The 26,455-nt window shown below is 43.8% G+C and overlaps 1 protein-coding gene across 1 annotated transcript in view; it reads left to right on the top strand.

The window, feature by feature from the left end:
* Positions 1-5,798: 5,798 nt before the first annotated feature.
* TRPM8 (transient receptor potential cation channel subfamily M member 8) overlaps positions 5,799-26,455 on the top strand; it is a 77,568-nt gene continuing 56,911 nt past the window's right edge. The window contains exons 1-5 of the mRNA XM_004777548.2: positions 5,799-5,915; positions 9,790-9,863; positions 16,226-16,382; positions 17,089-17,266; positions 20,431-20,603. Of these exons, the coding sequence (XP_004777605.1) occupies positions 5,799-5,915; positions 9,790-9,863; positions 16,226-16,382; positions 17,089-17,266; positions 20,431-20,603 (699 nt within the window). The remainder of the gene's footprint in view (positions 5,916-9,789; positions 9,864-16,225; positions 16,383-17,088; positions 17,267-20,430; positions 20,604-26,455) is intronic.

Raw genomic sequence — 26,455 nt, 5'->3', positions numbered from 1 at the left:
TTGGTCCTTGGCCTGTGGCGTGATGCTTGAACTTTTCTGATGTGTTCGCTGACCCTGTGATTTTTGAGAACAGCACAGTGAATTGAGTGGGTGTGCGACATGAAATCACCCTCTTCAAATATGATATTAAACATGAGGGGCACTCTTACTGTCGTTTTATTGGTGGATTCTTCTTTTTAAAAATGTTTAATTTAAATTCAGTTTAACACGTATGGTATTCTTAGCTTCAGAGATAGCATGTAGTGGCTCATCAGTCGTATATAACACCTGGTGCTCACTACACCATGTGCTCTCTGTAATGCCCATCCCCTGTTACACCACCCACCTCCCCCAGCCACCCTCAGTTTGTTTCCTAGAGTTAAGAGTCTCTCATTGTTTGCCTCCTTCTCTGTTTTTCCCTTATTTTATTTTTCCTCCTCTTCCCCTATGTTCATCTGTTTTGTTTCTTAAATTCCATATATGAGTGAAATCATACGGTATTCATCTTTCTCTGATTTATTTCACTCAGCATAATACTCTCCAGTTCCATCCACGTCGCTGCAAATGGCAAGATTTCATTCTTTTTGATGGCTGAGTAAAATTCCATTGTATATATATACCACATCATCTTTATCCATTCATCTGTTGAGGGGCTTCTGGGCTCTTTCCACAGTTTGACTGTTGTGGACATTGCTGCTATAAACTTTGGGGTGCATCGAATCACTGTGTTTGTGTTTTTTGAATGAATACCCAGTAGTGCAACTGCTGGGTCATAGGGTAGCTCTATTTTCAACTTTTTGAGGAATCTCCATACTGTTTTCCAGAGGGGCTGCACCAACTGGCATTCCCACCAACTATTAGGAGAAGTCCATCCACACCACGGCTCTTATTCCCTTAACTTGGCTTTCTAACTTCTAGTTGAGATTTCCATTAGTTTAGAGAAATACACTCAGAGTTAAACATAAAAGAAGGGGGTGGTCCTAGACTTGAAGCTTGTACTTTTAAGCATCATTACTCCAGTGCCCTCCAGGTGGGTGGAATGCGAGTGCCTCTTTCATGTGAATGTCAAATACTGCAAATCTGATCCACAGAAAGAAGTAGCATCCCAGTAGTCATTCTGGAGAGGCTTCAAGACTAGGCTCTTGCATATGGTGGCTATCGAATGCTGTCTCGTGTTCTGTTGTGTTACAGTTTTGGAGTTATTGAATCCTATTTCTCGTTGTGTGTGAAACTCCAACTCCTGATTGTTGGGGATGGCATGAATAAATCCATCATCTTTAGAGATTGGTAAACCATCTATAAACTTATTCTTAAAAAAAAAAACAAAACAAAAACTTATTCTTCCTCAAGGACAGTAACGGCTCTCTTATCCATTCCAAGAGACTGAGGCTCCGGGTGTCCCCCATCTGCCTGTGCAGGTGGGTGATGGCAGCAGGTGTGCAGAACAGACCAAATCTCTAGAGCCAAAGCTTCAGACTGCTCTTTGGCAGAAGACACCTTTCCTCAGAGGGGAACTTCCAGGACCTTGGGCACATGAATATGATGAAGGCAGGGATGCTCTCACTAATGTGGGTGGGTGGGGGTCCCTGAGCCTTTCTCAGCAGAAAGTCCCCAAGGACACCCTTTTATTTATTTTAAAAAATTATTATTATTTCTTTAGGATTTTTTTTTTTAATTTTGAGAGAGAGAGAGAGAAAGAAAGAGAGAGAGAGAGCACATGGAGGGGAGGAGCAGAAGGACAGACTCCCCACTGAGTGTGGAGCCCAACGCAGGGCTTGATCTCATGATCCTGAGATCATGACATGAACTGAAACTGAGTCGGGGGCTTAACTGACTGAGCCACCCAGGGGCCCCTCAATTTTCATTACTAATTTTTAAAAAGGTCTATTTATTTATTTTTATATAGAGAGCAAAGGTAGGAAGAGGGAGAGGGAGAGAGAGAATCCCAAGGAGGCTCCATTCCTAGTGTGGAAGCCAAGGCTCTATCTCACTACCCTGAGATCATGACCTGAGCCGAAATCAAGAGTCAGGCGCTCAATGGACTGAACCTCCTGGGTGCCCCAAGGACCCCCTTTTAAAACCACACTCTAGACTTGGTTGTTGAGTGAAGCCCTGAACACCTGTGTGTTGTGCCCATTTCTTCTCTGGAGTGAGAGTTAGGCAGGCCAGGTGGGACGCAGGTGCTGCGGTAGGAACAACAATTAACCAGTTCCTTGTCCACAAAGGATTTCAGACAATATGATATGAGAGGGAAAAATAATCAGAGCTTTTCATCAGTATTTATTATGTTATTGCTGGCTCTCTTTTCCTTTGATCTTCAATCGGTTATCTATCTTTGATAGGGACTGTAGGAGGATCTGCCTGCCCCACAGAGCTCTTCTGTTCCACGCTATGTTATTCTTACAAGAATGGCCCTGTGCTTTTATCTATCCCTGTCTGCTAATTTTCTTCTTGCAAGATTGAAACAGGACCCAACAAATTAGCTGGTGGCCCCACCTCCCATTTGCTCCTGTGGAGGGGAGGTCTATACCGGTTTTCTACACTGGTTATCTACATGCCCTCTCAATCACCCAATGCTGAAACCCCATTACCATGGTCACTGGTTATCTTCCCCTTGCCCAGCCTCTAGATGCTTATCCTGTTTATTGAGTCTATTTTCCAGATAACATGAGCAAAGTAGTCAATTTTGGTAAATATAAAAAGTAGAAAAAAGAAAAGAATTGCTCACCATCCCACCCCCTACGTTAGCAGATAGTGGTTAGCATTTTGGTGTATTTACTGCTTGGTGCCTTCTACACATTATCCATGAGGCACTTAACCATCTGTCCTGCTGGAGCTGCCTTTCCCGTGGGCTCCGAGCCACCTTTCTAAGGAACTGAGAGGGGGAAGGACCCACTGAAGGTTCACAGCTTAGTGCTTCACCCAAGGCCCTGTCTGTGAAGCCAGAGCTCTTAATTGCCAGGATTCCCTGCTTTCTGCTTTTTCTTTTCCTACTTGCAATAAATCATTATAATTTCTTCATGCCATTGATTTATACCCCCTTCATGGCCCCACCCTTTTATTTCTTTTGGGTGAAATGTTCTATTAATGGAAATTGAGGTTATTTCTAATGGTCCCTATTACAAATAACTCAGCAATGAATAGCTTTTCAGTACAACTTTTTTGTATTTCTGACTATTTCTTTTGTCTAGGGTCCCCAAAGCCAGTGCACCTCGTCAACAATATTTCAGTCCCTTACTATACCATTGCCCAGTTGCACTGCAGGTAGTGAAATGGTTTCACACCACTCAGTCATCTGGAAGCCGCTGTCTCATTTCCCTCTTCCCAACATCAGATCCTCTCATCTGAAAATACCTCCTCTTAGTGTATCATTGTTGTTGGGCTTTAATGATAAGGGAGGCTTAGTCTGTTTTCAAGTTTACTTGTGATCTGTGTTCTCTCTAAGGTGGGTTAGGATTTTAGCCCTTAGCCTAGTTTTCTACCAGGTTTTGTATTATTCTGCCTGGTGGTATGACTTTGTTACTTTTTCTTAGCATAGGATGTATCCACTGGTTTCTCCCTAGTGTGATTTTCTTTTTCATTAAAGATTAATTCATTCATTTGAGAGAGAGAGACAGAGCATATGAGGGGAGCTGCAGAGGGAGAGGGAGAGAAAGCAACCTCAAGCAGACTCCCTGCTGAGTGCAGAGTGCAATGTGGGGCTGGATCCTGGGACCCCGAGATCATGATCTGAGCCACAGCCGAGTTGATCGTCCAGCTGACTGAGTTACCTAGATGCCCTGGAGTGTGACTTTCACTCCTTCCTCCCCTACTGGCTATGGTCCCATCTGATTTACCTGCACTTTCCCAAAGTTCCCCAGGAAGGGGAACTGTGGATCTCCTTTCACTCTCTGGGCCCTCTCCCTTGGCGTCTTCTGACCTTTACCCATGGTCCTCGGGTATCTGTCCCTTCCCCTAATGCCCCAGCTGCTCTCCACCCATGCCTTAACTCCTGACCATGTTCAGGGGACGGGTGAATGCCTTGAGCCCCTGGGATGTAAGATGTCCTAAAGAGGGACCAAACTCATAATGCACCAGCCTGAGTTGGGCTCAGGAAGGCAGCTGGAAACAAATGTCTGATGCAGGCATTTGATGAGCCAGAACAGGGCAGCTCACTGCCTGTCTCACGCAACTTGCCCATTTCTTGTTTGAAGTGTGACTGAAAAGCAAAAATACACCTTTCCCATTGCAACGAAAAAAGCAGTTTTTCATTGTGAGGCAAATGAAATCTTTTCCTGACCATTGGTGCCCTACTTAGAAGCAATTTGCTGTATGGGGATCACAGTAAATACCTTGCAGGATTGATCTGTGGTTTTACAATAATGTATGTAAAGTACCAATTAATACTCAGAGCCTCTCTTTGAAATGTCTGGGGAGAGAAGTAAAAGCACTCGTCATTTTAAACAGCCTGGACTGCTGCTCTGAGTGGGTTTCAAAAAAGGTTCCAGACTCTGTGGTATGGGAGAGTTTTGAGGCTGCCTGGGGTGGGGGCAGTTGAGACATAGAAGTCAGACCCACAGGCTGAGGTTCGGAACCTGTGGCGGAGTGGCTGGTCGAGGCCTTTCCACATCCAGGGGTTCTGGAAGGTGATGTGGAAGCAGTTTAAAAGCTGGAGGAGGACTTAGGGTTTGGGAAGGGGTGTGTTGTTTACTCATTTAAATTATTCACTCAGTAAATATTTGTACAGATCTACTCTGCACACCTTGCCAGGTCTTGGGACCTGATGCTGAACAAGAGAGATCTGGTCCACCCACCCAGAGATCTGGTGGAGGGTGGAGGTCACGGGGACATGCCCCCACCTGGGGGTCACAGAGCACCTCCCCAGAGAAGTGGCACACGCGTGAGGCCCAGAGGATGTGAAGAAGATGAATAGACAGGGGGTCTGGGGAAGAGGGTTCCAGACAGAGGGTGTGACCCCAGGGGCCACTGAAGAGGCTGGCAAGGGAGAAGGAGGGGGGTCTGGCTCTTGTATGTGCTGTGACTGGAGGGCTGTCACGAGTCGCTGAGGAAGCTTGGTACCGGAAGAGGAGACTCAGGGAAACTGGGAAGGATAATGCTTTCATCCTAGAAATGTCATGTCTAGTATGTCTGCCAGATGACACAGGCACATGGACGGAGTAGCCATTGGTGCTTTTTGTCTGCAGCCCGGGCTGAGGGTCAGAGGGCACCCTTGCAGGTTGGGATGGGAGGGTGTGGGCATCAGGAGAGCAGGGGCGCCCTGGGAAGCCACCCTGTCATGGCTGAGGCTTCTGTGTGTCCTGGGCTAATGGCCTGCTGCCAGGCCTGAGAGGGAATGGCGAGGTGTCCTTGGGGCCCAAGGGTCAGCTCCCAGTCTCAGGGTGACCTGGACACCCAGGCCCTCAGCCCCTGCCACCATGGGATGGAGTCCGGCCCCTTCCTCTAGATGTCACAAGTCGTTGTTAGGGTTTGCTCTTTATGTTCCCTTGACTCCAAACCCCTTAAGTTGGAAGTAGCTATTGTGAAACTCCCAAGTGTGGTGGTCTACAATGTGGACCCTGCCCCAGAGAGGGGCATCTGGGCGGGGTGTGGGGGGTGTGGGCGGACCTGTGCTGTAAGGACCAGAACTTTAGCAGGTCCTGGAGGATGCGGGGAGGATGAGGCCACAAGAGCAGGGCAGGGGTGCTGTTACTGGTGGGCGTCCAGGGGTGGAGCAGGAGGTGGAAGAGACAGAGAGCATTGAGACAAGGCTGTCTGTGGAGCCCTTTTACTGTTTGCAACTCAAACTAACCCCCTGTCCCGCCCCATTCTCCACAGACAAGATGTCCTTCGAGGGGGCCAGGCTCAGCATGAGGAACAGAAGGAATGGCACACTGGACAGCACCCGGACGCTGTACTCCAGCATGTCTCGGAGCACCGACGTGTCCTACAGCGAAAGCGTGAGTCCCCAGCAGCGGTGTCGTCATGTCGGAAGGCAGTGTTCTGCCTGTGATGTTATTTGGGGACGCACACTGTTTCTTTAAAAAGATCGTACCTCAAAGTGTAGTGTTTTGTTCTGTGGCTTGTTTTGGTCACATAAGGAAGCATATTCTCTTCTGTGTTGTTTTTCCAGTATCCTTATTTTAAACGTTGTGGCCTTAAGACATTGTTACATGATGTGTTTATTAACAGGCATTCAGGCAGTTTACAATACTGAGCTGGTCACACTGGTTAATGCTTAGTGCTTGGTGTTCTTGCTTCGGGTTCAGCTGGTTCACCGCAAATGATTCTCGAATCTAAGTCCTTCTCTTCAGCTCTATGACTGGATCTCAGTTTGGGTCCTCATTTGTTCTTGCAATAGCTTCTAATTGTTCTCCTGGGCACCTGTGTGTCCTGTTCCAAGACAGCAACTACACTGCCCTGCAGATGAGGGGAACTGCCACGATGCTTCCTCGGGGCCAGCAGGGGACCTCTTCTTCCTGTGACCAGACTCTGTGGGGTGGGAGAGTTTTGAGGCTGCCTGGTAGGGGAGCATCTCCCCATTCCTGTCTGCTATGTTGTTGCTCAGGCACGTCCCACTGGCTTCGTGCCCATCCTGCGGGCAGATCCAATATGCTCGCTTGTTAGGATATAAAGACAGCATTCTAGTCTGATATCAAGGCCCCCCTCGTCTGCGGTGTTGGAAGTCAGAACAGTAGCTCCCTGTGGGGATGAGGAGGGAGGAGGGTTTGGGAGGGGTGCTGGGCATGTCAGTGTCTACGTCTGACTGGTGGTTACAGGGGGCTGGGTGATCTGTTGGTGAGCTCTAAGACAACAAACAAGGGGCAAGCGGCCCCCGCATACTGCGTATGCAGGCAGCGCTGGTTCTCAGGTGCTGCTCCAGCATGAGCCCACCCCCAACACAGAATGCCTCCTTAGATTTTACACCTGGTCTCACCTTAGCCCTGGCCCTGCAGGAAACAAATGAAGGGCAAAGACAGTGGGGCCTCTCCTCCAGCCTCAAGCAACAAGAGGCCTCCCGGAAGACAGGAAAGGCCTTTTCCCCATTTCGCTCTTGGATTTGGGCTGTGATGCCTCTGGGAGATGGACAAGGGCTGACTTTCTCTTGCCATTCTCCATGGCTCCCAGAGGATTTCTGGATGGATTTCCTGCTCACATCCTCAGAAGTGCTGGCAGCTCCCCCGGCTAGAACTTCTGAGACCACCCAAGGATACCTCATTTCCAAGGGGTCCTGTTTGCAGCCACCCGCCTCCCCCAACCCCCTGTGAACACACAACTCCGCAAAGTGCATTTTCAGAGGGAATTTTTAGCTACAAAGCAGTGTTTGCACCACCGCTCGTCTGTGATCATTGACTCCGCAGGACTATACAGCTGTAGAGTCCTGTTCATTTAGTTATTAATTAGACTTAAAATTAGTTAAGACATTAGAAAATATTATCAGGGAGAAAAGGCATCACAGGCTTTGAGATTTTTGCCTTCAGATGAGTATAGGAATTGTGGTTGTTTTCCACATTTTTATTGTCTGTGGAAGAGAATGTTCAAGTGTCAATTTCCAGCTTAAGGAGGAGTAATAAAAATACTTTTGCACCTACCACCAGTTTAAGGAACAGGATAGGACAGACAACCGAACGGGAAAATGACAAAAGGCATGAGCATGCATTGAATAAAAAAGGACACAAAAATAACCCATAAATGTGTGAAGAATGGCTCAGCCTCTCTATCAGCAGCAAGACTTTGGAAGGCCCCACGTGCCCCCCCACCCCCGCCGTGCCATCCTCTCTCTCCTGCCAGAGGTCACTGTGAGCCTGCATTCTGTGTTATTGTGTTTATAAGTTTATTATTTGAATATATATATAAATATATATCCCTAAACAATATATCATTTGTTTTTTTAAAGATTTTATATTTTTATTTGAGAGAGAGAGAGAGAAAGAATGAGCAGGGGGGAGGAGCAGAAGGAGAGGGAGAAGGAGGCTCCCTGCTGAGCAGAGAGCCCGATGTGGGACTCCATCCCAGGACCCCGGGATCATGACCTGAGCCGAAGGCCGAGGCTTCACTGACAGAGCCCCCCAGGTGTCCCCCTATTGCTTAGTTTTATCTGGTTTTGGTATACATGGATGTCTACACGTATTCTTTGGGGAGTTTTTTTGTTGGTGGTGATCATTACGTTTTTGAAATTTGTCCGTGTGGAGAGATGAAGCAACTGCTGGCCTGTTTCATTCCTGTTCAGTGCTCTGTCCTGTGCATGTCTGTCCAGCCTGAGGGGAATGTCTGGATTTTAGGGCTTTGCTGTTAGGAGCAATGCCATGTGAACGTTTTGGGGGGTGTGAGGTGGGGTTCGCTGGGAAATGTTCTGAGGGTAAAGCCGGGTGGGTGAAGGTAGACACCTCCCCCTCATGGGGTCTGGGTTTAAGACACAGGATCTATGGGACAACTTTAGGTTAAAGGGCCAGGAAGAGTAGGCATGCAGTCCCTGCTTCTCTGATGTCTCAGAATGTAGGATGGTGGGCACCAGGGGACAGATTGCCTCATGCACTGTGGACTTCATTCTTAGAGACTGCCTGCCGCCTGTTTTTCTGGGGCAGGGCCGGTGGCAGCCTTGCTGCCAGGGATGGAGGGGTAAAGGCTGGCTTTGGTGCCAGCGGCTTGACTTAGGGGGCCAAACCTCTAGGAAGTTGTTGGAGAAGTCAGTGCCCTGAGGGAAGGGGGTTTGGACAGCCAGCCCTACTTCCCCAGGGCAAGAATCCCGGTAGGGCTGACAACCGATGGCCAGGCATTCTGAGCTTGTTGGCTGTTCACAAGGCAAACCTACCTCTCTCTCCCCAGGGCATGATTTGTAGGGGGATAACTTTGCTGGCCCTGGTAAATAATTTTCCGGAGTATTTGTACCAGTTTACTCACCCACCCATAGGGAGCACGAGGCCCCATGGTCTCATATCTGGCGTCAGCTGCCTTTTGGATTTTCCCCACCTGGTGGGTGTGCCATGGGAAGTCGCTGTGGTTTTCCTTCACACTTGCTTCATTAATGGGGAGGCTGAGCCTCTCTTCACATATTTATGGGTTAATTTTATGTCCTCGTTTATTCGATGCATGCTCATGCTTTTTGTCATTTTCCCCTTCAGTTGTCTGTCTTATTGTTAGTGATTTCAAGTGGTTGAGATAGTCTATCAATCCTGTGATGATTAATGTGTATTAATCTTGAGGAGTATAAAACTACACTTGAGGAGTGTAGTATTTTCAATGCATTTGCAATTATAGTCTCCCACTTGAGGAATATATATTTTTTTCAATGTATTCTTCATCTCTTTCCAAATAGTTTACTTTTGCATCTGAAGGGAAGACTTTGATGTATAGAAACTTGTGGTTGTTTATCAGAATGAGGTCCTGGAAATGCCTTGTGACCTTGTCCATGGGGGAGTAAACACAACCCTTGAAGGAGTCTTTGGAATATGTCTTCTTTTGAAAAGCAAGTGTAAGAGGAAAGAGAATCTGCTTTGATACATTATTTATGCTACACTCTCAACAAATGCTTACATTCCCTTGGTAATCCTAGGGATGGAAAAACATGATTTGTATGTGTATCATGACATTTATTACAAGATAACGCCAAGTTAACTTATATAAAAATTTGCATTTAGTTATAAAAATTTAAATGTATGCCTCTTTTAAAAAAACTGTGGTACTCTAAAAGCATGAACGGATGCTGGGTGCTATGAATATGTGGTAAATTCTTGAAACCTTTGAAGTAGGTGTAGATCATATTTAGTATTCATTAATGACAGCAGTGTGTGAGAATAAATTAGTGATATGCTGTCCAATGTTCTTTCTCCAAAGGACTTGGTGAATTTTATTCAAGCAAATTTTAAGAAACGGGAATGTGTCTTCTTTACCAAAGATTCCAAGGCCACGTAAGCAACAATTTTCCCTCCGTTTTTGCTTCCATGTTAGAAAATAAATTATTAACAACCATTTCAACAGACGAACGAATGTTCAGTAGTTCATTATTAAAGTTGTTTTCATCTTGCAATTCCCAGAAATGGTTTGTGAGCAGGAAGAATTTGGCAAGTAGCTTGAACTTGGTCCCTAGGGCGAGTCCCTAGAGCAGTATCATTTCGTTTTGTATTTTTAACTTTGGTAATATTTGGTAGAGTCTCCAAGAGAGGCTGTTGCCCCTTTTGGTGTTTCCATGAGCCTGGGAGCCCACCAGAGTAGCCACAGCAATGAAGGTTGTTGTGCTCTAGTGGTTGGCAGATGGCCCCAAGCAGGAACCTGTGTGGCAATCTGGCTTCTCTTTAGGCTGTTGACCTTTGGCCTTCCCATCCAATCGGGTGTTAATCCACTCTGAGTCTCAAGTGTTTTGGAGCATCAACATGGGGTTTCAAAAGCCATGGGGAGCATCCCCCTGAAGCTGTAAATGCAGGCGGTACTTGATGAATGTTAGCTAATGAGATACTGAGTTATTAGCCCAACTGCTGATCTTTCCCATCGAAGATGTGCCTGGACCCAAAGAGATAATTTTAGTGTTACCTCCCTCTCATCCTGTCCCTCTGCCTTTCCTCTGTTGCCTGGGGCTGAGAGAAGAAAGAATCTAGCTATTCATTGGTTAGATAGTTGCTGCCGTAGTTTATAATTAAATCACCGACCTTCTGCTGAGCAGAGGCAGCCAACAGAGGAAGGATGTAAGAACAAGCAAGAGGAGGTGTGTTAGAACCAGCCCTGGGTCCCACCTTGGCTTGGCTGCCAGCTCATTGCATGATCTTGAACCAGTTATGCTTTTTTTTTCTGAACAGAATTCTCTGATGCTAAAATGCTAGCAAAGTATACCTAATGGGTTGTGGTAAGGATTCAATGAAGTAACACCAAAATACCTACCATAGTGCCTCAGAGCACAAAAAGGTCTTAATAAATGTGTTTTCTTGCTTTGTGTGAATTAGAACATGAATATCAGAAAAGCTAAGAATATCTGTTTTGTCACTGGTGTAAACTTACTCATCATGACTCCTTTTGATAGAGTATAAACTTCATGAGTCAACTATTTATTCCCTCAGTGGTTTCAATGAAAGACTTTGCTGTTAATCTATTGGTTGACTGGTAGAAAATACAGTTTATTCATTCATTCACTCAAGAAATATTTATTGAACATCTACTATGCCATGGGGACTTACATACTTAATTGTTAATTCTACAACCAGCCCCCTTTGAAGGTAGCTGCTCTTTAAATTTTTAAATTTTTTTTTTTTTTTTACTTGACAGACAGAGATCACAAGTAGGCAGAGAGGCAGGCAGAGAGAGAGGAAGGAAAGCAGGCTCCTGCTGAACAAAGAGCCCGATGCGGGGCTCGATCCCAGAACCCTGGGATCATGACCCGAGCCGAAAGCAGAGGCTTAACCCACTGAGCCACCCAGGCGCCCTGGTAGCTGCTCTTTAAAAAAAAAAAAAAAAAAAGTTTATTTATTTATTTATTTGAGAGAGAGAAAGTGAGAGAGAGAGAGCAAGAGTGAGAGAGAGTGAGCACATTAGTTGGGGGGGGGCAGAAGGAGAGGGAGAAGCAGACTCCCTACTGAAGAGGGAGCCTGATGCAGGGCTTGATCCCAGGACCCTGAGATCACGATCTGGGTCAAAGGTAGACACTTAACCAATAGAGCCACCCAGGTGCCCCAAGGTAGCTATTCTTATCATTGACAGTCAGGGCATGTGAGCCCCAACAGTTCAGTATTTTACTGGTCACACTGCCAGTGGGAGATGGATGAGGGACTGGACTCAGGTTTTTGGATTCCCAGCTTGTGTGCTCTTTTTGTCTCCTGACCCTACACTTTCTAAGAACGGCACTGCCTCAGGCATATTGTATTCATCAGCAATTTCTTAGGTGCAGAAATCAGTCTAATTGGTTTAAGTGAAAGGGTTAGTAATGGGAACTTTTGGCTGAAAAGCATAACCAGAGCCAGGGCAGTGGCATAGAGACTCTGTCTCTTCCCACTTGTTGTTTCTGCTGTCCTCTGGGTGGGCAGGCTCTTCATAATTGGTGGCAAAGTGGCTACTATATCTGACATGTTACCAGTGGGGGGGGGGGAGAGCCTCATTCTTAGCAAATCCTCCAAAAATTCTGGACGGATGTTCATGGTTCTCCTTGGCCTTAGTTGGGCTATGTGCCTACATTTAAACTTGTCCCTGGGCTAGGGAATAAGGTATGCTGATTGGCCAGACGTGGGTATTATGTCCACATGGAACCCATGTGGAAAGGAAGGATGCCTCAAAGGAAGATCAGGGTGTTCCTGCTAGCCAAACGGGAAATGGATGCAAGGTAGGGAAACCTATCGCTGCCCACCTTAAAGGGCTTGGTTACAGCCTGAGTCTGGCCCCAAACAAAGGGAGATGTGGTGAACAACCCCCATCTTCAACAACACAAGCAGAAGACAGGAATGCCTCAGGGTCCTCTGGTTCCCTTTTAGAAGGGCACAAGGTTGTAGACCAGGGTCAAGACTCTGTACTCTTTGAACTTCCCTGTATTTATTGCTATTATCTCTCCATAGGTGATAGGAATACTCTGTGTCATCCAAATTTCCTATTGGACAAGGACATCAAATGAAGTGACTATTAATATTGATACCCCCAACTTGCTTGCTTGCCCCACAAGCTGACATAGGTTGTCTGAGTCTCCCCAGAGAATCCCTGTAGTTGCTCATATGTGCTATGTGCAGACTGCTCAAGTTTCTCTGCTCTACCCCTTGTGGATGTCTATTTCTTGAGTAGTTACTGGAGGGTGATGCCCAACCACTGCCCCATCTAATGAAGGCCTCTGAAACATTGCTGTCCGGCTCAGGGGCTGCGTCCCAGCACTTCTGAGGCTGTAAGCCCCTGGTCTGGGTTTGCTCTCTTCTCTTCTCTCTGCCTTGGCCATGCTGCACTCTAGACAGAAATAGGGAGGACTCTACTTTCTTTATAGCTGCTCTATGTAATGGAACTTTCAGCCATGATCGAAATATCCTATAACTGCACTGTCCAATATGATAGTCACTAGCCACAGGGGGCTCTTGAGCATGTGAAATGTGGCTAGTACAATCAAGGACTTGAATTTATATAATTTTAATTTTAACTACTTTAAACATAAAATTACATTGCCACATGTGGCTAAAGGCTGCCTTAAAAGTCTGTCTTCAACCATAGTGAGAACAGGTGAGGCAGAGACTTCTCTTCCCCATCCTGCAATGAACTTTTGTGGGTGTAGACAGAACCCCGTGGGTAGCAAGATGGTAAAAGCTAAAGAGAGAGAAGAGGAAGCCAACTTGGACCCTGGTGGGGAGGACTCTGAGACCACTGGGGAGCAAACTTGGCTCTGTAATAGAGCTGAGTAAGTACCCCAAGTAAGGGACTGAGTAAAAGAAAGGACTGAGGAAGTTGAAATCAATTCTGGTTGTCTTTCTTTTCTTGGCCAAACTGCATGATGCCCCCAAGCCTGTTCCAGAAAAGGGGCGAGATGACTGCTGAAGGTGGGATTTTGGATCCAGGCTTTACCTCTGTTTTTATAACCCTGGAAAATACCAGAAGTCTGACATATATTTTGAACACAGATAATTTCCATACTCTGTAGTAATTAAGACTTTGAGTTACAAGGAACTCAATCAAGCTAGCTTAACCTAAAAGGGCTGATATACTATAAGAAATAGTAATGCCACACAGAACCCAGGAAAAGCCTTGTCTCAACCCAGCGGTATAGATGGGATTGTAGAGCAGCAACAGGCTCACTGTGGTCCATGTTACACATGTACTCTCCAGCAGGAACCCACACTGATGTATCATTCACAACCTCACCCTTAGGAGGGTGACCTGCTTATGAGGATTCCTGCCATGGTGTACTTGTTCCTCACCGTATAAGGTCTTCGCTGGTTACCCTGGGCTTCCAGCACTTCAAAAAGATCTCTGTTAGCAGAGTAACTCATTTCACGTAACACAGTTGAGGCCAATTGCTTCCAGGTAGTAGAATCTTGGTTACCAATAGAATCTGTCTCCTTCTGGAGCAATCATAAAACCTCCTCCTCAAACTATTTTTTTCTCCATTGTATTTTTAGAACCTGTCATACCACTATTATCATTTGGTAAAATGAAAATGTGATCTACTGCCATAGAGTGCTTTTAAAATTAATTCTATATTTTCCATCTGTCAAATAAGCTCATCAGTGAAGAAGACCTTGAGAATATAGCCCTTCCCATGACAGCTATATATGTTTAAGTTCACCTTCCAGAAGGCACAACAAACAAACAAAAAAAACTTTACAAAAATCACTGAGGAATGATGAGTATTCTAACTATTTACATGATGACTAATCAATGTATTCATTCACTCATTTATGCCTTCATCATTTGGAAGATATTAGCCGAATGCCCTTATGCTAAGAACAGAGAAGAGAAGATAAATAAACAAGAGTCTAGTTAGAAGCAAACCCTAACAGAATTTCTCAGCTTGTTTACGTTTATTTGACCTAGCCTGCACAGGGAATCTTTGCTTCAGAGTCGCCACATATAGTTGCCCAGGCTGTGCACTGCACAAGTGTGTTAGTGTCACAGGCCTATGTCTGCCAGAGGGAGCATCTTTTCTAGCATGTTGGTGGTTAGGGTGACTACATACTTTAAGACTTGGAACACTGACAAGCATGATGAGGCTCTGACCCTACTAGGCCTTGGGCAGCAGATATAAACTGGGATTGTTCTGGGCAGATCAGGACCTTTGGTCATGCATGCTGTTCTGCTTCTCCACAGGCCATGGCTCCCTTGAATTCTTAGCACCTTCTGACTCTTGTCCAAAGACTAATGGGAGAGACAATAGGGGGAGCCAAGTGGGTGGGGCAGGCAGAAAGAAACTGGGAAAAGGGAGAGCTGCTTTGGCCACACTGACTTTTTTTTATATTAAAGATTTTATTTATTTATTTGACAGAGAGAGAGATCACAAGTAGGTAGGGAGGCAGGCAAAGAGAGGGGGAGAAGCAAGCTCCCTGCCGAGCAGTGACCAACCCCCCCCCCCAATGCAGGGCTAAATCCCAGGACCCTGAGATCATGACCTGAGCCAAAGGCAGAGGCTTAACCCACTGAACAACCCAAGCAACCTGGCCACACCGACATTTTTGTTGTGGTTCCTCTTCCTCTCTTTGGAGACATGGTGGTCAGGATGCAACACAGCTCTGGAAAGAGGAGCCAAGTAGCCATGGCATGGATTTTTAGATTTTGTTTAAACTGCATTTTTCTTCTTTTCTGTTGCCACTGCCTCTGCTATTCCTTGATCTGTGTGTATGGCAACAGCACAACCCAAAATCACTTGCTGGAGGGTGTGCTATTGTTTCCAACCCTCTCAGTAACCCTGGGAGGAGTGGGGCTGTGCTGGAGAAAAGAAGGGGTTGGCTTGTTCTGTACTAAACTGGTGTTATAACATATAGATATATTATATATAACATATATAACAGGTGTTATACCAACTGTTCCCGAGAGGTCCCCAAAACTGGAGAGCAGGTGTCCCATCCAGTTAATTGCTGGGTGTGGTGGGTTCAGCCCAGGCCTGCCTCAGAACAGATTTTCAATCCTTTACCTCTTAACTGCCTAGCTTTTCATCCTCCTCCGATTTTGTAAATGCACACGTGTCCCTGAACAAACACATATATTTTAGTTCTGTGGCACTCTACATGGGGAGAAATAGTGTTTATTTATTGTAGTTTGTTCTTGTCTAGCCCAATGATAGAAAGTCTCGCAAGCAGCTGACATCTAGTACAGACAGGATGGTCTTCCTAATTTCTGGATTGCTTTGGGTCCCTGCCAGGGGACCCACTGTCTCTAGTGAGTACCAGCCCTGAGAAGGAGGACTCACCTCACCTCAGGCGAGTGTTACTGGCCAGACGCACCCTGGCAGGGCTGGCACTCAGGGCTCCTGCATGTTATAAACCACACGGGTAGCTACATAAAGAGTCTCCAGATTTCAAAGGCTTAATCCCATAATAACCTGAAGGCTATGTACTCAGAGACAGACTCCATGAAGGCACTTCTGTATCTCAACTCTCAATACAGAGCCAGCTTTTCGGTGCATGCACAATAGACAACAGGGATAAAACAGCAAGATAGCTTTTAAACAATCCACTGAGATGATGACTGTAGTCTGAAAATAGGATTTGATGGCCAGATCTCTGTGTTTATTTAAGCTAATAACATGTAGTTTATTCTAAAAATGTGATGAATGACTCAAGTAGGCTTAATGAAACCAGTTCTTTCTTGTCAATATCATCCTGCTCAGGGACAATGTGTGCAAGTGTGGCTATGCCCAGAGCCAGCATATAGAAGGCACCCAGATCAACCCAAATGAGAAATGGAGTTACAAGAAACACACCAAGGAATTTCCGACGGATGCCTTCGGGGATATTCAGTTTGAGACTCTGGGGAAGAAAGGGAAGGTAAGCAAAGGTTATCTATTTTAGCTGATTCACACAACCTGAACTCCCTTGAGTTACCTTGAATGGGTTCACAGGTTGGGGGCAGGAGATATGGGTAGTCAGTCCAAAAAGCACAAGTCAAAGCGGTGATTAGAATATGTACAGCTGGAAAACTCAGCTCCTGACTGGCTGCCGCCCAGAGGCTTTCCCTGAGGACATGGCAGGCATGGTGGTATCCTCAAATGCACAGGAGTCTCCGGTCTCCATGGCATCACCAGCCCTAGGCAGCTGGAAACCTGGGGCTCCTCGCATCCCCAAGCCCCGTGTTTGCAGCCCTGGAAGGTGGCACACTGCTGTGTCTCTTCCCAGGGCCCCATACCCCAGGATGGGCCACAATTATCTCTTGCCTGCCCAGAACTCCCCTCTCTCGGTCTTGTCTCTTGGTGTACAGTCAACACTGATGCTGGAGGGTTCCCCATCCCATCCTGTTTCTACTCTGCTTCAAACACCTCACAGGTTCCCCACCGTCTTTAGGATAAATTCTCGAGTTCTCCAGCAGGCCTGAATGGCCCGCTGGTGGCACCACCCCTCCCCAGCCTACTGTTTTCCTTCCACGTCCTCGTGGGGACCCGCGGTAGCTGCTGGCCCATACGCCTCGCTCTTCCCACAGGAGCAGGTGGTTGGGAGGACCGGTGCCCCACCCTGACACTTTCCCTCTTCCCCGCAGTATATCCGCTTGTCCTGTGACACGGACGCGGAGACCCTCTATGAGCTGCTGACCCAGCACTGGCACCTGAGAACTCCCAACCTTGTCATTTCTGTGACTGGTGGTGCCAAGAACTTCGCCCTGAAGCCGCGCATGCGCAAGATCTTCAGCCGCCTCATCTACATCGCGCAGTCCAAAGGTGCGGGCGGTCCCTGAGGGGGTGGGGACACGGCGCCACCTCTGTCGATGCTGGGCCCGGTTGTCTTCGGGAGATGGAACTGAGTCTCCAAATGCAGTTCATGCACAGAATATAGACTCTCTAGAAGTACACGATTAATCATGATCTATTGAAAGCAAGGTCCTCGAATGGACAAGACAGGGAGCTCTGGTAGGTGGTGGTGAGGGGTTTGGGGTGGGAGGTGATGGTGGGGGGGTCACAAGGTTAAATCAGCGTCAAGGTGCTTCCTTGTGGGTTCTTTTGTCTCCTTGAATCATCTAAAGTTTTCATTGTGTGGCTTCTTTTTTTTTTTTTTTTTAAAGATTTTATTTATTTATTTGACAGAGAGAAATCACAAGTAGGCAGAGAGAGAGAGAGGAGGAAGCAGGCTCTCTGCTGAGCAGAGAGCCCGATGCGGGACTCGATCCCAGGACCCTGAGATCATGACCTGAGCCGAAGGCAGCGGCTTAACCCACTGAGCCACCCAGGCGCCCTCATTGTGTGGCTTCTACATATAAAATTTTATGCAGAAAATACTCTGGCAAACCATAAGGCAAATTTCATTTCTTTGCTCTTTAATTTTGAGATCACTGATGCGCCTTTGGAAATAGCGATGGTGCTTGACAGGTTGTAAGCACTAGGTAAGAGTTTGATTGAGATTAAGATGAGTAACTGTAGCTTTGTTACCTGAAATATTCACCACAGTGTTGCCTTTCTTAAATTTTTTATTATGAAAAATTTCAAACCTACAGAGAAGAAAGAATCATGTAAGGCACATCTTTATACCCTTCACTTAGAATCACAAATTATTAATATCTTCCCACAATTGTCTTATTACTTTCCAAAAAATAGGCACATGTTCGGATTTTAAATTTTTTATTTTTTTAAATATTTTATTTTAATTATTTATTTGACAGAGGGAGACACAGTGAGAGAGGGAACACAAGCAGAGGGAATGGGAGAGGGAGAAGCAGGCTCCCCGCGGAGCAGGGAGCCCACCGCAGGGAGCCCATCCTAGGACCCTAGGATCATGACCTGAGCCATAGGCAGACGCTTAACAACTGAGCCACCTAGGCACCCCCACATGTTAGGATTTTTTACTCATTTGAGAGTAAACTGCAGGCATCATGACCCTTGGCTCTAAGTATGTCGGCATGAACCTCTCAAGAACAGGGATGTTCTCTCACATAACCCAGTACAATTTTCAAACCTGAGAAAGTTAGCTAACCAGTGCTATTATCTTAAAAAAAAGTCCATATTTTATTTTTGCGGATTATTTCAATATTGTCCTTTTAAGCAAACAATAAAGTACAAAACAGAAACTGCAAAACAAAAAACACCCCCAAAACCAAAACTACCCATAAACTCCCCAAACTCCCCAAACTGAAAAGCAAACAAACCAACCACCTCCTTTTTCCCCTCCTCAGTGGACTCCATTGACTTAGCTCTTCATTCTATAGCAAACTAAAGAGCTTTTTTTCATCTTGGATTGCTCTGAAGAGTTTCTTGGTCTTTCAGGCCATTTTGAAGAATATAGGCAAATTGTTTTTGCAGATGGCTCCTTCATTGGATTTGATGTTTCCTCACGATTAGATTCAGTTTATCAAAGCATAATATTTTAAAAATGTCTTATTAAGAATACTAGTTAACTGGCAGAACATAGGACACATGTCTTATTTTATTTTTATTTTTTTTTCTTGCCCATCTTTTGTTAGATTTATTCCTGTGTATATTATTTTGTTGTTGACATCACTTTTATAAAGGTACCTTTCATTAAAAACTTTTTTTTATTGTGTTATGTTAGTCACCATGCAGTACATCATTAGTTTTTGATGCAGTGTTCCATGATTCCCTGTTTTCTTTAAACGTCAAGAATGTTGTTCCCATTAGTTCTCCCTTTCCTGACCCACCAGAGGGAGCTGCAGTAGGAGCTTACTTTGTTTTGAAACTGACCAGGTCGGCTTCCTTACTACTAAATCCTGAACACACATCGTTCATTCAGAATACTTCTTAAATGCCTACTATGTGTCAGGAATTGTTTTAAGTGCTGGGAATATAACAGGAAAAAAAAAAAAAAGACAAAAATCCCTGGCCTGAGTACTTCCAGTCAGATGAAGGGAAGGGCTGGTGCTGGATTTCAACAGTCTCGTGTCCTTTGTGGTGGCTTCACTTTCCCACGCCTGGTATGAAAGGGGAACATTGACAGCTAAAATTGTCTAGAGGACAGAAACTGGGTGCCGAGGGTCTGCCATTCATGTCCTGTTAGAAATGGTTGCAGGAATCGGGGAGGACAACCCTAAGGACCACGCTGCATTTACCTCAAAATATCAGAAGGGCATTTATGGGTGAGGTGACTTACTTTGTTCCTTATCACTGAAGACAGTAGTAAATTACAGAATGGAGACAAATAGTGAGCAAAGGGACTTTCTAATAACTGGGGGAGAGGGCCGCCTAGAGACTCTAAGGCCTTCCATCACAAGAGCTAATCAAGACTTGCCAGTGACCATCCTCAGGCTGGATTCCTGCCTGGGTAGTACATTAGATCTGGGTGGCTTCCAACTTTAGATTCTATTATTATGCTAAATAATATTTTATAAGTATTTTCTTTACTTCATTTCTGAAAAAAAAATGTGCAAAACCCTTGACATTGTGATGATCATCAAATGTAAACCTTAAAATACCAGTGTGCAAAATTGTGTAATTATAAAGTAAAGCTACATGGTAGGCACCAGGGTCATGGCCCCAGGGTAGGAGTCTGGGAGCAGAGTGCTGGCTTTTCATGGCAGCCCTGCCTTGACTTACTCTCAAGCTCCAGCCTGGCATTTATTATCCATAACAGGATTTACCTGCAAGGCTGGGTAAGGATATAGATTCCCTGGCTCCACCCCCAGAGGATCTGATGATTTAGATCAAGAGTGGGGCCCAGAATTTGGATCCTTTTAAAACCAACATCTCTTAGAAATGCCTCTAGAGATCCTCTTCTCCTTCCTCTTCATAGGTTCCTCAACAAAGCCCATTGCAAGGGGTGGCTCGCAGTGCCTTGTCCTGGTGCTCACATGGTGGGGACTTCTTCAGGGGTCCATGAGCACAGGATGGGAACCTTACTCAGAGCCAGCTGAGCATTTGCTCTCCTCCCTCTTTGACAGGCGCCTGGATTCTCACTGGAGGCACCCATTATGGCCTGATGAAGTACATTGGGGAGGTGGTGAGAGACAACACCATCAGCAGGAATTCAGAGGAGAACATCGTTGCCATTGGCATAGCAGCTTGGGGCATGGTCTCCAACAGGGACACCCTCCTCAGGAATTGTGATGCTGAGGTATGTGACAGGAAGAGGGATGGGACAGGAGGAGGTCTGTGAAGAGAAAAACCATGGCGTGGGGCTCTGGTCTGAACATTGTGGCTCTGAGATGGGGACAAGCTCATAGGGAACTTAACTTTACAAGGAGCACCTTTGGGACAGACAATTAAGAACAAGGTTGACACGGGTACCTGGGTGGTACAGTCGGTTAAGCTTCCGACTTTTGATTTTGGTTCAGGTCATGATCTCAGGGTCATGAGATTGAGCCTTGCCTCTGGCTCTTTGTCTGTCTCCCTCTCCCTCTATCCTGTGCCCCCACCCCCGGCCAATGCATTCTCTCTCTTTCTAAAAAACAACGATAACAACCTCCCCCAAATACCAGCAACAAAACCAACAAAAACCCCCCAAAATCAAAAACTCTCCCCAAAAGAACAAAAACCAACCCAACAAAAAGAGTGACATGATCAAAGAAGTCCTGTGAAAGAGTTACTAAAAGGTGTGTTTTGTTTATTAAAATTCTTCTTGACATTATTGTATCGAAGTCAGATTCTTTATTCATTATAAACATGACTTGAGTCTGTCCCAACAGGGCTCAAGCCTTGGGCACCATATCTTTATTGCTTGGCCACACTCACAAGAATTGCTGGGAATGCTGGTTAATTTGGCTTTAAGAGAGCTATGAATAGTTTTCTCCTTAAAGTTTCCTATGAGCATATTTAGAAAGGAATCAACCCACATTTCATGGTATAAATGCAAGGTAGATACATGAGGATTTTTAGCAAGTGTAGAATTTTAACCCACTGAGCCACCCAGGCACCCCGCAAGTGTAGAATTTTGAAAACAGCGCTTCTAGTGAATTGAAAACCTCCTTAAACAATAGGTGATGTCTATCTAGAAGCTTTGGACCAGATGCTCAGAAATCCCAGTTTACTCTACACCTTCTTCCACCTGGGACTCTATGGAAGTTTAGGTGGTAAATGTTCAGGATTTTTAGAATTATTCTGGTTCTTTTTACTTTCTATCTTTATTTTAGAAGATTTTATTTATTTATTTAGAGCGAGTGAGCATGCATGAGCAGGGGGAGGGGCAGAGAGAGAGGCAGAGAGAGAGTATCAAGCATAGTCCACACGGTGCATGGAGCCAGATGCAGGGCTCAATCTCATGACCCAGAGATCATAACCTGAGCTGAAATCAAGAGTAAGATACTTAAATGACTGAGCCACCCAGGTGCTCCCGGGTCTTTAAAAAAAAAATTTTTTTTTTTAATTTTATTCATTTACTTGATAGAGACAGATCACAAATAGGCAGAGAGGCAGGAGGAGAGAGAGGGAAGCAGGCTCCCTGCTGAGCAGAGAGCCTGATGTGGGGCTCCATCTCAGGACCCTGAGATCAGGACCTGAGCTGAAGGCAGAGGCTTAAACCCACTGAGCCACCCAGGCTCCCCTTTTTAAAATTTTTTTAAAAAATGATATTACTTTTGTGCCTGATAACATTTCTGAGGTATGTAAGGGGCATAGGAGAGTATGGAGCCATTTCCAAGCATCTCCCAGGAGGCAGCAAGGTGGGGTGGGAGGAGGAGGGCTTTGCAGAGAGAGTAGACTGGGTGTGAGGAACTTTCCTAGCTTTGTAGTTTAGAGTGAGTCTGAATTTTTATAAAAAATAAACTTGTATTATTATGGGATTGTGCAGAGTGAATTGTAGATTTTGTTGTTGTTTCTAGATGCTCAGCCAGGGGTAGCAAAATCATCTCCCATCAAATGTCAACTTCAGGGGTCAGAATGGCCTGGGTTAGGATTCTGAGGACAGGGGCAGGCTGGGTGGGAAAGAATGTAGTGTTTATCTCTTAGCCATGTTTGTACTGGGCATTGGCTTAGTGTTGTATAATCACCATTGCTGTGTGGATACATTCCATATATGAATTCATAGAGTCACAAGAACAACCCTATAAGGTAGGTACTTCCCCCTTGCTGGATTGGAATAGCAACAACAAAAGACTTCAGTATTTCTCTGATGGCATCCTCTATCAATAAGTAAAATGTGAAATGATTATGTAAAGATTAAATGGAGAGTTCTAATCACTTGGAAATTAAGAAGAAAACAAATAACATCTTGCTAAATAACTGTTGGTTCAAAAATGAACTTTCAGGGCGCCTGGGTGGCTCAGTTGGTTGGACGACTGCCTTCAGCTCAGGTCATGATCCCAGAGTTCCGGGATCGAGTCCTGCATTGGGCTCCCAGCTCCATGGGGAGTCTGCTTCTCCCTCTGACCTTCTCCTTGCTCATGCTTTCTCTCACTGTCTCTTTCTCAAATATATAAATAAAATCTTTAAAAAAAAAGTGAACTTTCAAAAATATAATCACGGATCACTTAGAAAGGAATGCAAATGACCAAATGGCCAAAGCTGCACTCAGAGTGGAATGCATAGTCCTATAACACTTATTAGCAAAAATCAAGAAAATAATTCAATAATAATTGAATAATATCTGACATTATTTAGTCTTCACAACAATGAAGAGCTATAATGAAGTGCTCTCATTACAGAGGAGAAAACTAAGTCATAAAGAAAGTAAGAAGTTTTCTTTATTCACATGGCTTGTAAGTGCCAGAGCCATGGTTCAGTCTTTTAGCTACCACAGTGTTCAAATTAATAGGTTTGAAAATAACACCACTAACAACCCTTGAGAAGGAGGAAAACAATAATATTCCATCAGAAATAAATTAATTAGAAAGAAAAAATAGGAAGAATAGAACTCTTATTTATTCTCTGAAATAATTTTGACAATTTAAGGAATAAATAGAACTAAATCAAATAGAATAATCTAAATCAAATATAATAAAAATATTGGGAAAAATTTTACAGATGCAACATACAACTGTATGTCAATACATTTGAAAATCTCATGGAATTTTATATTTTTCTGTAAAACCATAATTTCCAAAAAATGATTCAACAAGAACTATAAAATCTGATTAAAAGAATTATCAGTGAATGAGCTTAAAGTTTAGGGAAATAAAAATCTTTACAATTTCTCTGGGCTAGATGATTTCACCCAGAAAATTTAAAAAAATCTGTTAAGAGTTAAGTTAGGGGCACCTGGGTGGCTCAGTTGTTTAGCATCTGCCTTTGGCTCAGGTCATGATCCCAGGGTCCTGGAATTGAGCCCTGCATTGGGCTCTCTGTTCGGTGGGGAAACTGCTTCTCCCTCTCCCACTCCTTCTGCTTATGTTTCCCTCTCTCATTCTATTTATTTGTCTGTCAAATAAATAAAATCTTAAAAAAAGAGTTAATTTAAAATATGGTTGTAGTCTCCAACACATATAGAAGCATGAGATCCTCATAAATTTCTGCAGAAAGATCAAATCTGTACCCTTTCTGGAAAACCATTTCAAATTTGTATTAATCACTTCTCGGCCTTTAGGCTAAGATCAAGTGCAAAATTTGTATCAAGTGTATGAAGACTGTTCATACCATACTTATAAATATCACTAGAGCATTTAATATTTAATATTTAGACAAACACTGTTTAAAACATTTCTAATAATATCAAGAATTAACATAAGCCTAAATATCTAGTAATATCAAGAATAGAGGGATCTTTAGGTAGCTTACTGTGTAAAGAGAAAGAAATTTGTGCTAAATAATATTTGCAAAGATTTTCTGATAATATAGAAAATATTTGCAGTTTTAAGTAGAAAATTATGAAAACAATGTAAATTAATCTATATGTCTAGGAAAGACATAAGTGCACTAAAATCTTGATGATTATCACTGAGTTGTGGAATTAAGCATGATTTTATTTTTTCTCATTCTTTTCTGTATTTTCCATGTTTCCTACAATGAGTATGTATTATTTTTAGATATTCAAATTATAACACTAGTTTTTATTCCTTTTACAAGTCTGCTCATGATACTTTGGTGAGTTAGGGTAGTCTACTAGCAAACCCATATGATTTTGTGGTCAACTTCTTTGTTTCTTTTCTGTCTTCCCTGGAAAACAGTGCTTGGTCTTTTGCACAAGTTGAACCCAGTAATTGTTTGCAATAACTTTGTTGGCCATATCTTCCCATGTGGTTTCTATTCATGGCTTCGTTACAAACCCCACTACTAGTAGATGGGCTCTACCAGAACCCAGATTTAGCTGAACTGAAACAATACCAGGTACTGAAGTTTTATTCATTTGGAGTCTGTGTTACACTGTCAGAAGTATTGTTGCATTACATATACACAAAAAAAGAGCTCATGCCTCTACCATTGTTGTTATCTAAACTTTAAATCCCTTTGTCAAAGTACAACCACATATGGGTGCCTGGATGACTCTGCCATTAAGTCTCTGCTTTCAGCTCAGGTATCAAGTGTATGAAGACTCTTGTGGTCCTGGAATCAAGCCCTGCACTGGGCTCTGTGCTCAATGGAAAGTCTTCTCTCTCTCCTTCTGCCTGCCGCTCCCACTGCTTGTGCTTTCTCTCTATCGAATAAATAAAATCTTTTAAAAAAAAGTACAACCACAAGACAAAACAGCACAAAAAAATGAGTGTGAAATTTTTATTGTCACACTCATTGAGTGAGGTCATATTAAAACCCAAAACTGATGCAGGAAAATTGAAATAATTGGAATATTAAGTCTTCTTCCAGTGATAGGATATATCCCTCACTTTATGCTAGTCTGTATCTTTGAGGAAAATTTTACAGTTTTTCTCACTAGGACCTACATATTTCTTCTTAATATCATTTCTAGAGATAATGGATTTTTGTTATTATTGTGAATGGGGTGTTTATTCAGTGTCACTTTGGAAGTGATTTTCATGAAGAAAGGATTTATTTGTTGTTTTGAGTCAAATGTTTTGAACTCTTTTTTTTTTTATTCTAATAGTTTTTTAGTAGATTCATTCGGTAGTCTGTGTTTGCAACGATATCACTGATAAATAGTGTTACTTTTAAACACAACTTTTCCATTTAATTATATCTTGCATTTTTTGCCTGGGCTAAAATGTTCAGACTAATGTTAAATAACGGTGATGATAACAGGTATCCCAATGGCATCCAAAATACTTGGTATCATAGTGGTAGGAATGAGACTAGTATTTTTACTGTAGACAGAATTTGGTGAAAGCTTCAATAACATTATTTTAAGAAGGTACCATAAGGCATTATCCTTTTATTTTTAGTTTATAATTTTTCTTTTTAAATTGAGAATGAACATTGAGTACCAAATATCTTTTCGCATCTGTTGGGTTGCTATTTTTTCCCCTTTAATCCATAATCTAACGGACAGAGCTCTGGAAACAGTGTTACTTATTCCTTAATAAACTAATTAAACTGAATTTAAATAGCCAATATTAGGAGTTTTATATCCTCATTCATTAGAAAGCATGGTATTTGGCTTTTCCTTTTGTGATTCTTTCCTTGTTAAGGTTTTAGAATTTGTGTCTGTAAAAGTGTAAGTGGAGTAGGAATGTTTTGTTTCAAGAAGGTTTGTAGGGCTCCTCTGTAATTGCCTGGATGCCTGTCTTGCCAATATTATCCTATCTTTCATTTCCAGGACTCTCCTGAGTAGAGCTCCTGGCTGGGTGAGGACCACTTTGAGAAGAGAACTGTAACATTTGAAATTTTTTTTCATTCTTCCTTTGTTCTGATTGAACATATATACCATTAATAGAGTCAGTAACCTTCTTCTCCTCATTGAATTTTCAACTTGACTTGTATTCTTAGAATTCAGTTTGAACATCTTTTAATGTAGCCCTAATCCTTTAAGAACGAAACACCTTTGAATGGGACACAGGGGACCAGAGCTTCTTTGTTTATGCCCCCCACCAGCTATTGTTTATTCTATGGCATTAAGTGTTAGGACAAGTATCTGTTTAATTGTTT

Source organism: Mustela putorius, unplaced genomic scaffold (assembly GCF_011764305.1).
Source record: "Mustela putorius furo isolate JIRA1106 unplaced genomic scaffold, ASM1176430v1.1 tig00003869_pilon_pilon_pilon, whole genome shotgun sequence".
Lineage (NCBI taxonomy): Eukaryota > Metazoa > Chordata > Mammalia > Carnivora > Mustelidae > Mustela > Mustela putorius.
The sequence above is the reverse complement of the archived record's forward strand: the minus strand, read 5'-3'. Positions and strand labels throughout refer to the sequence as shown.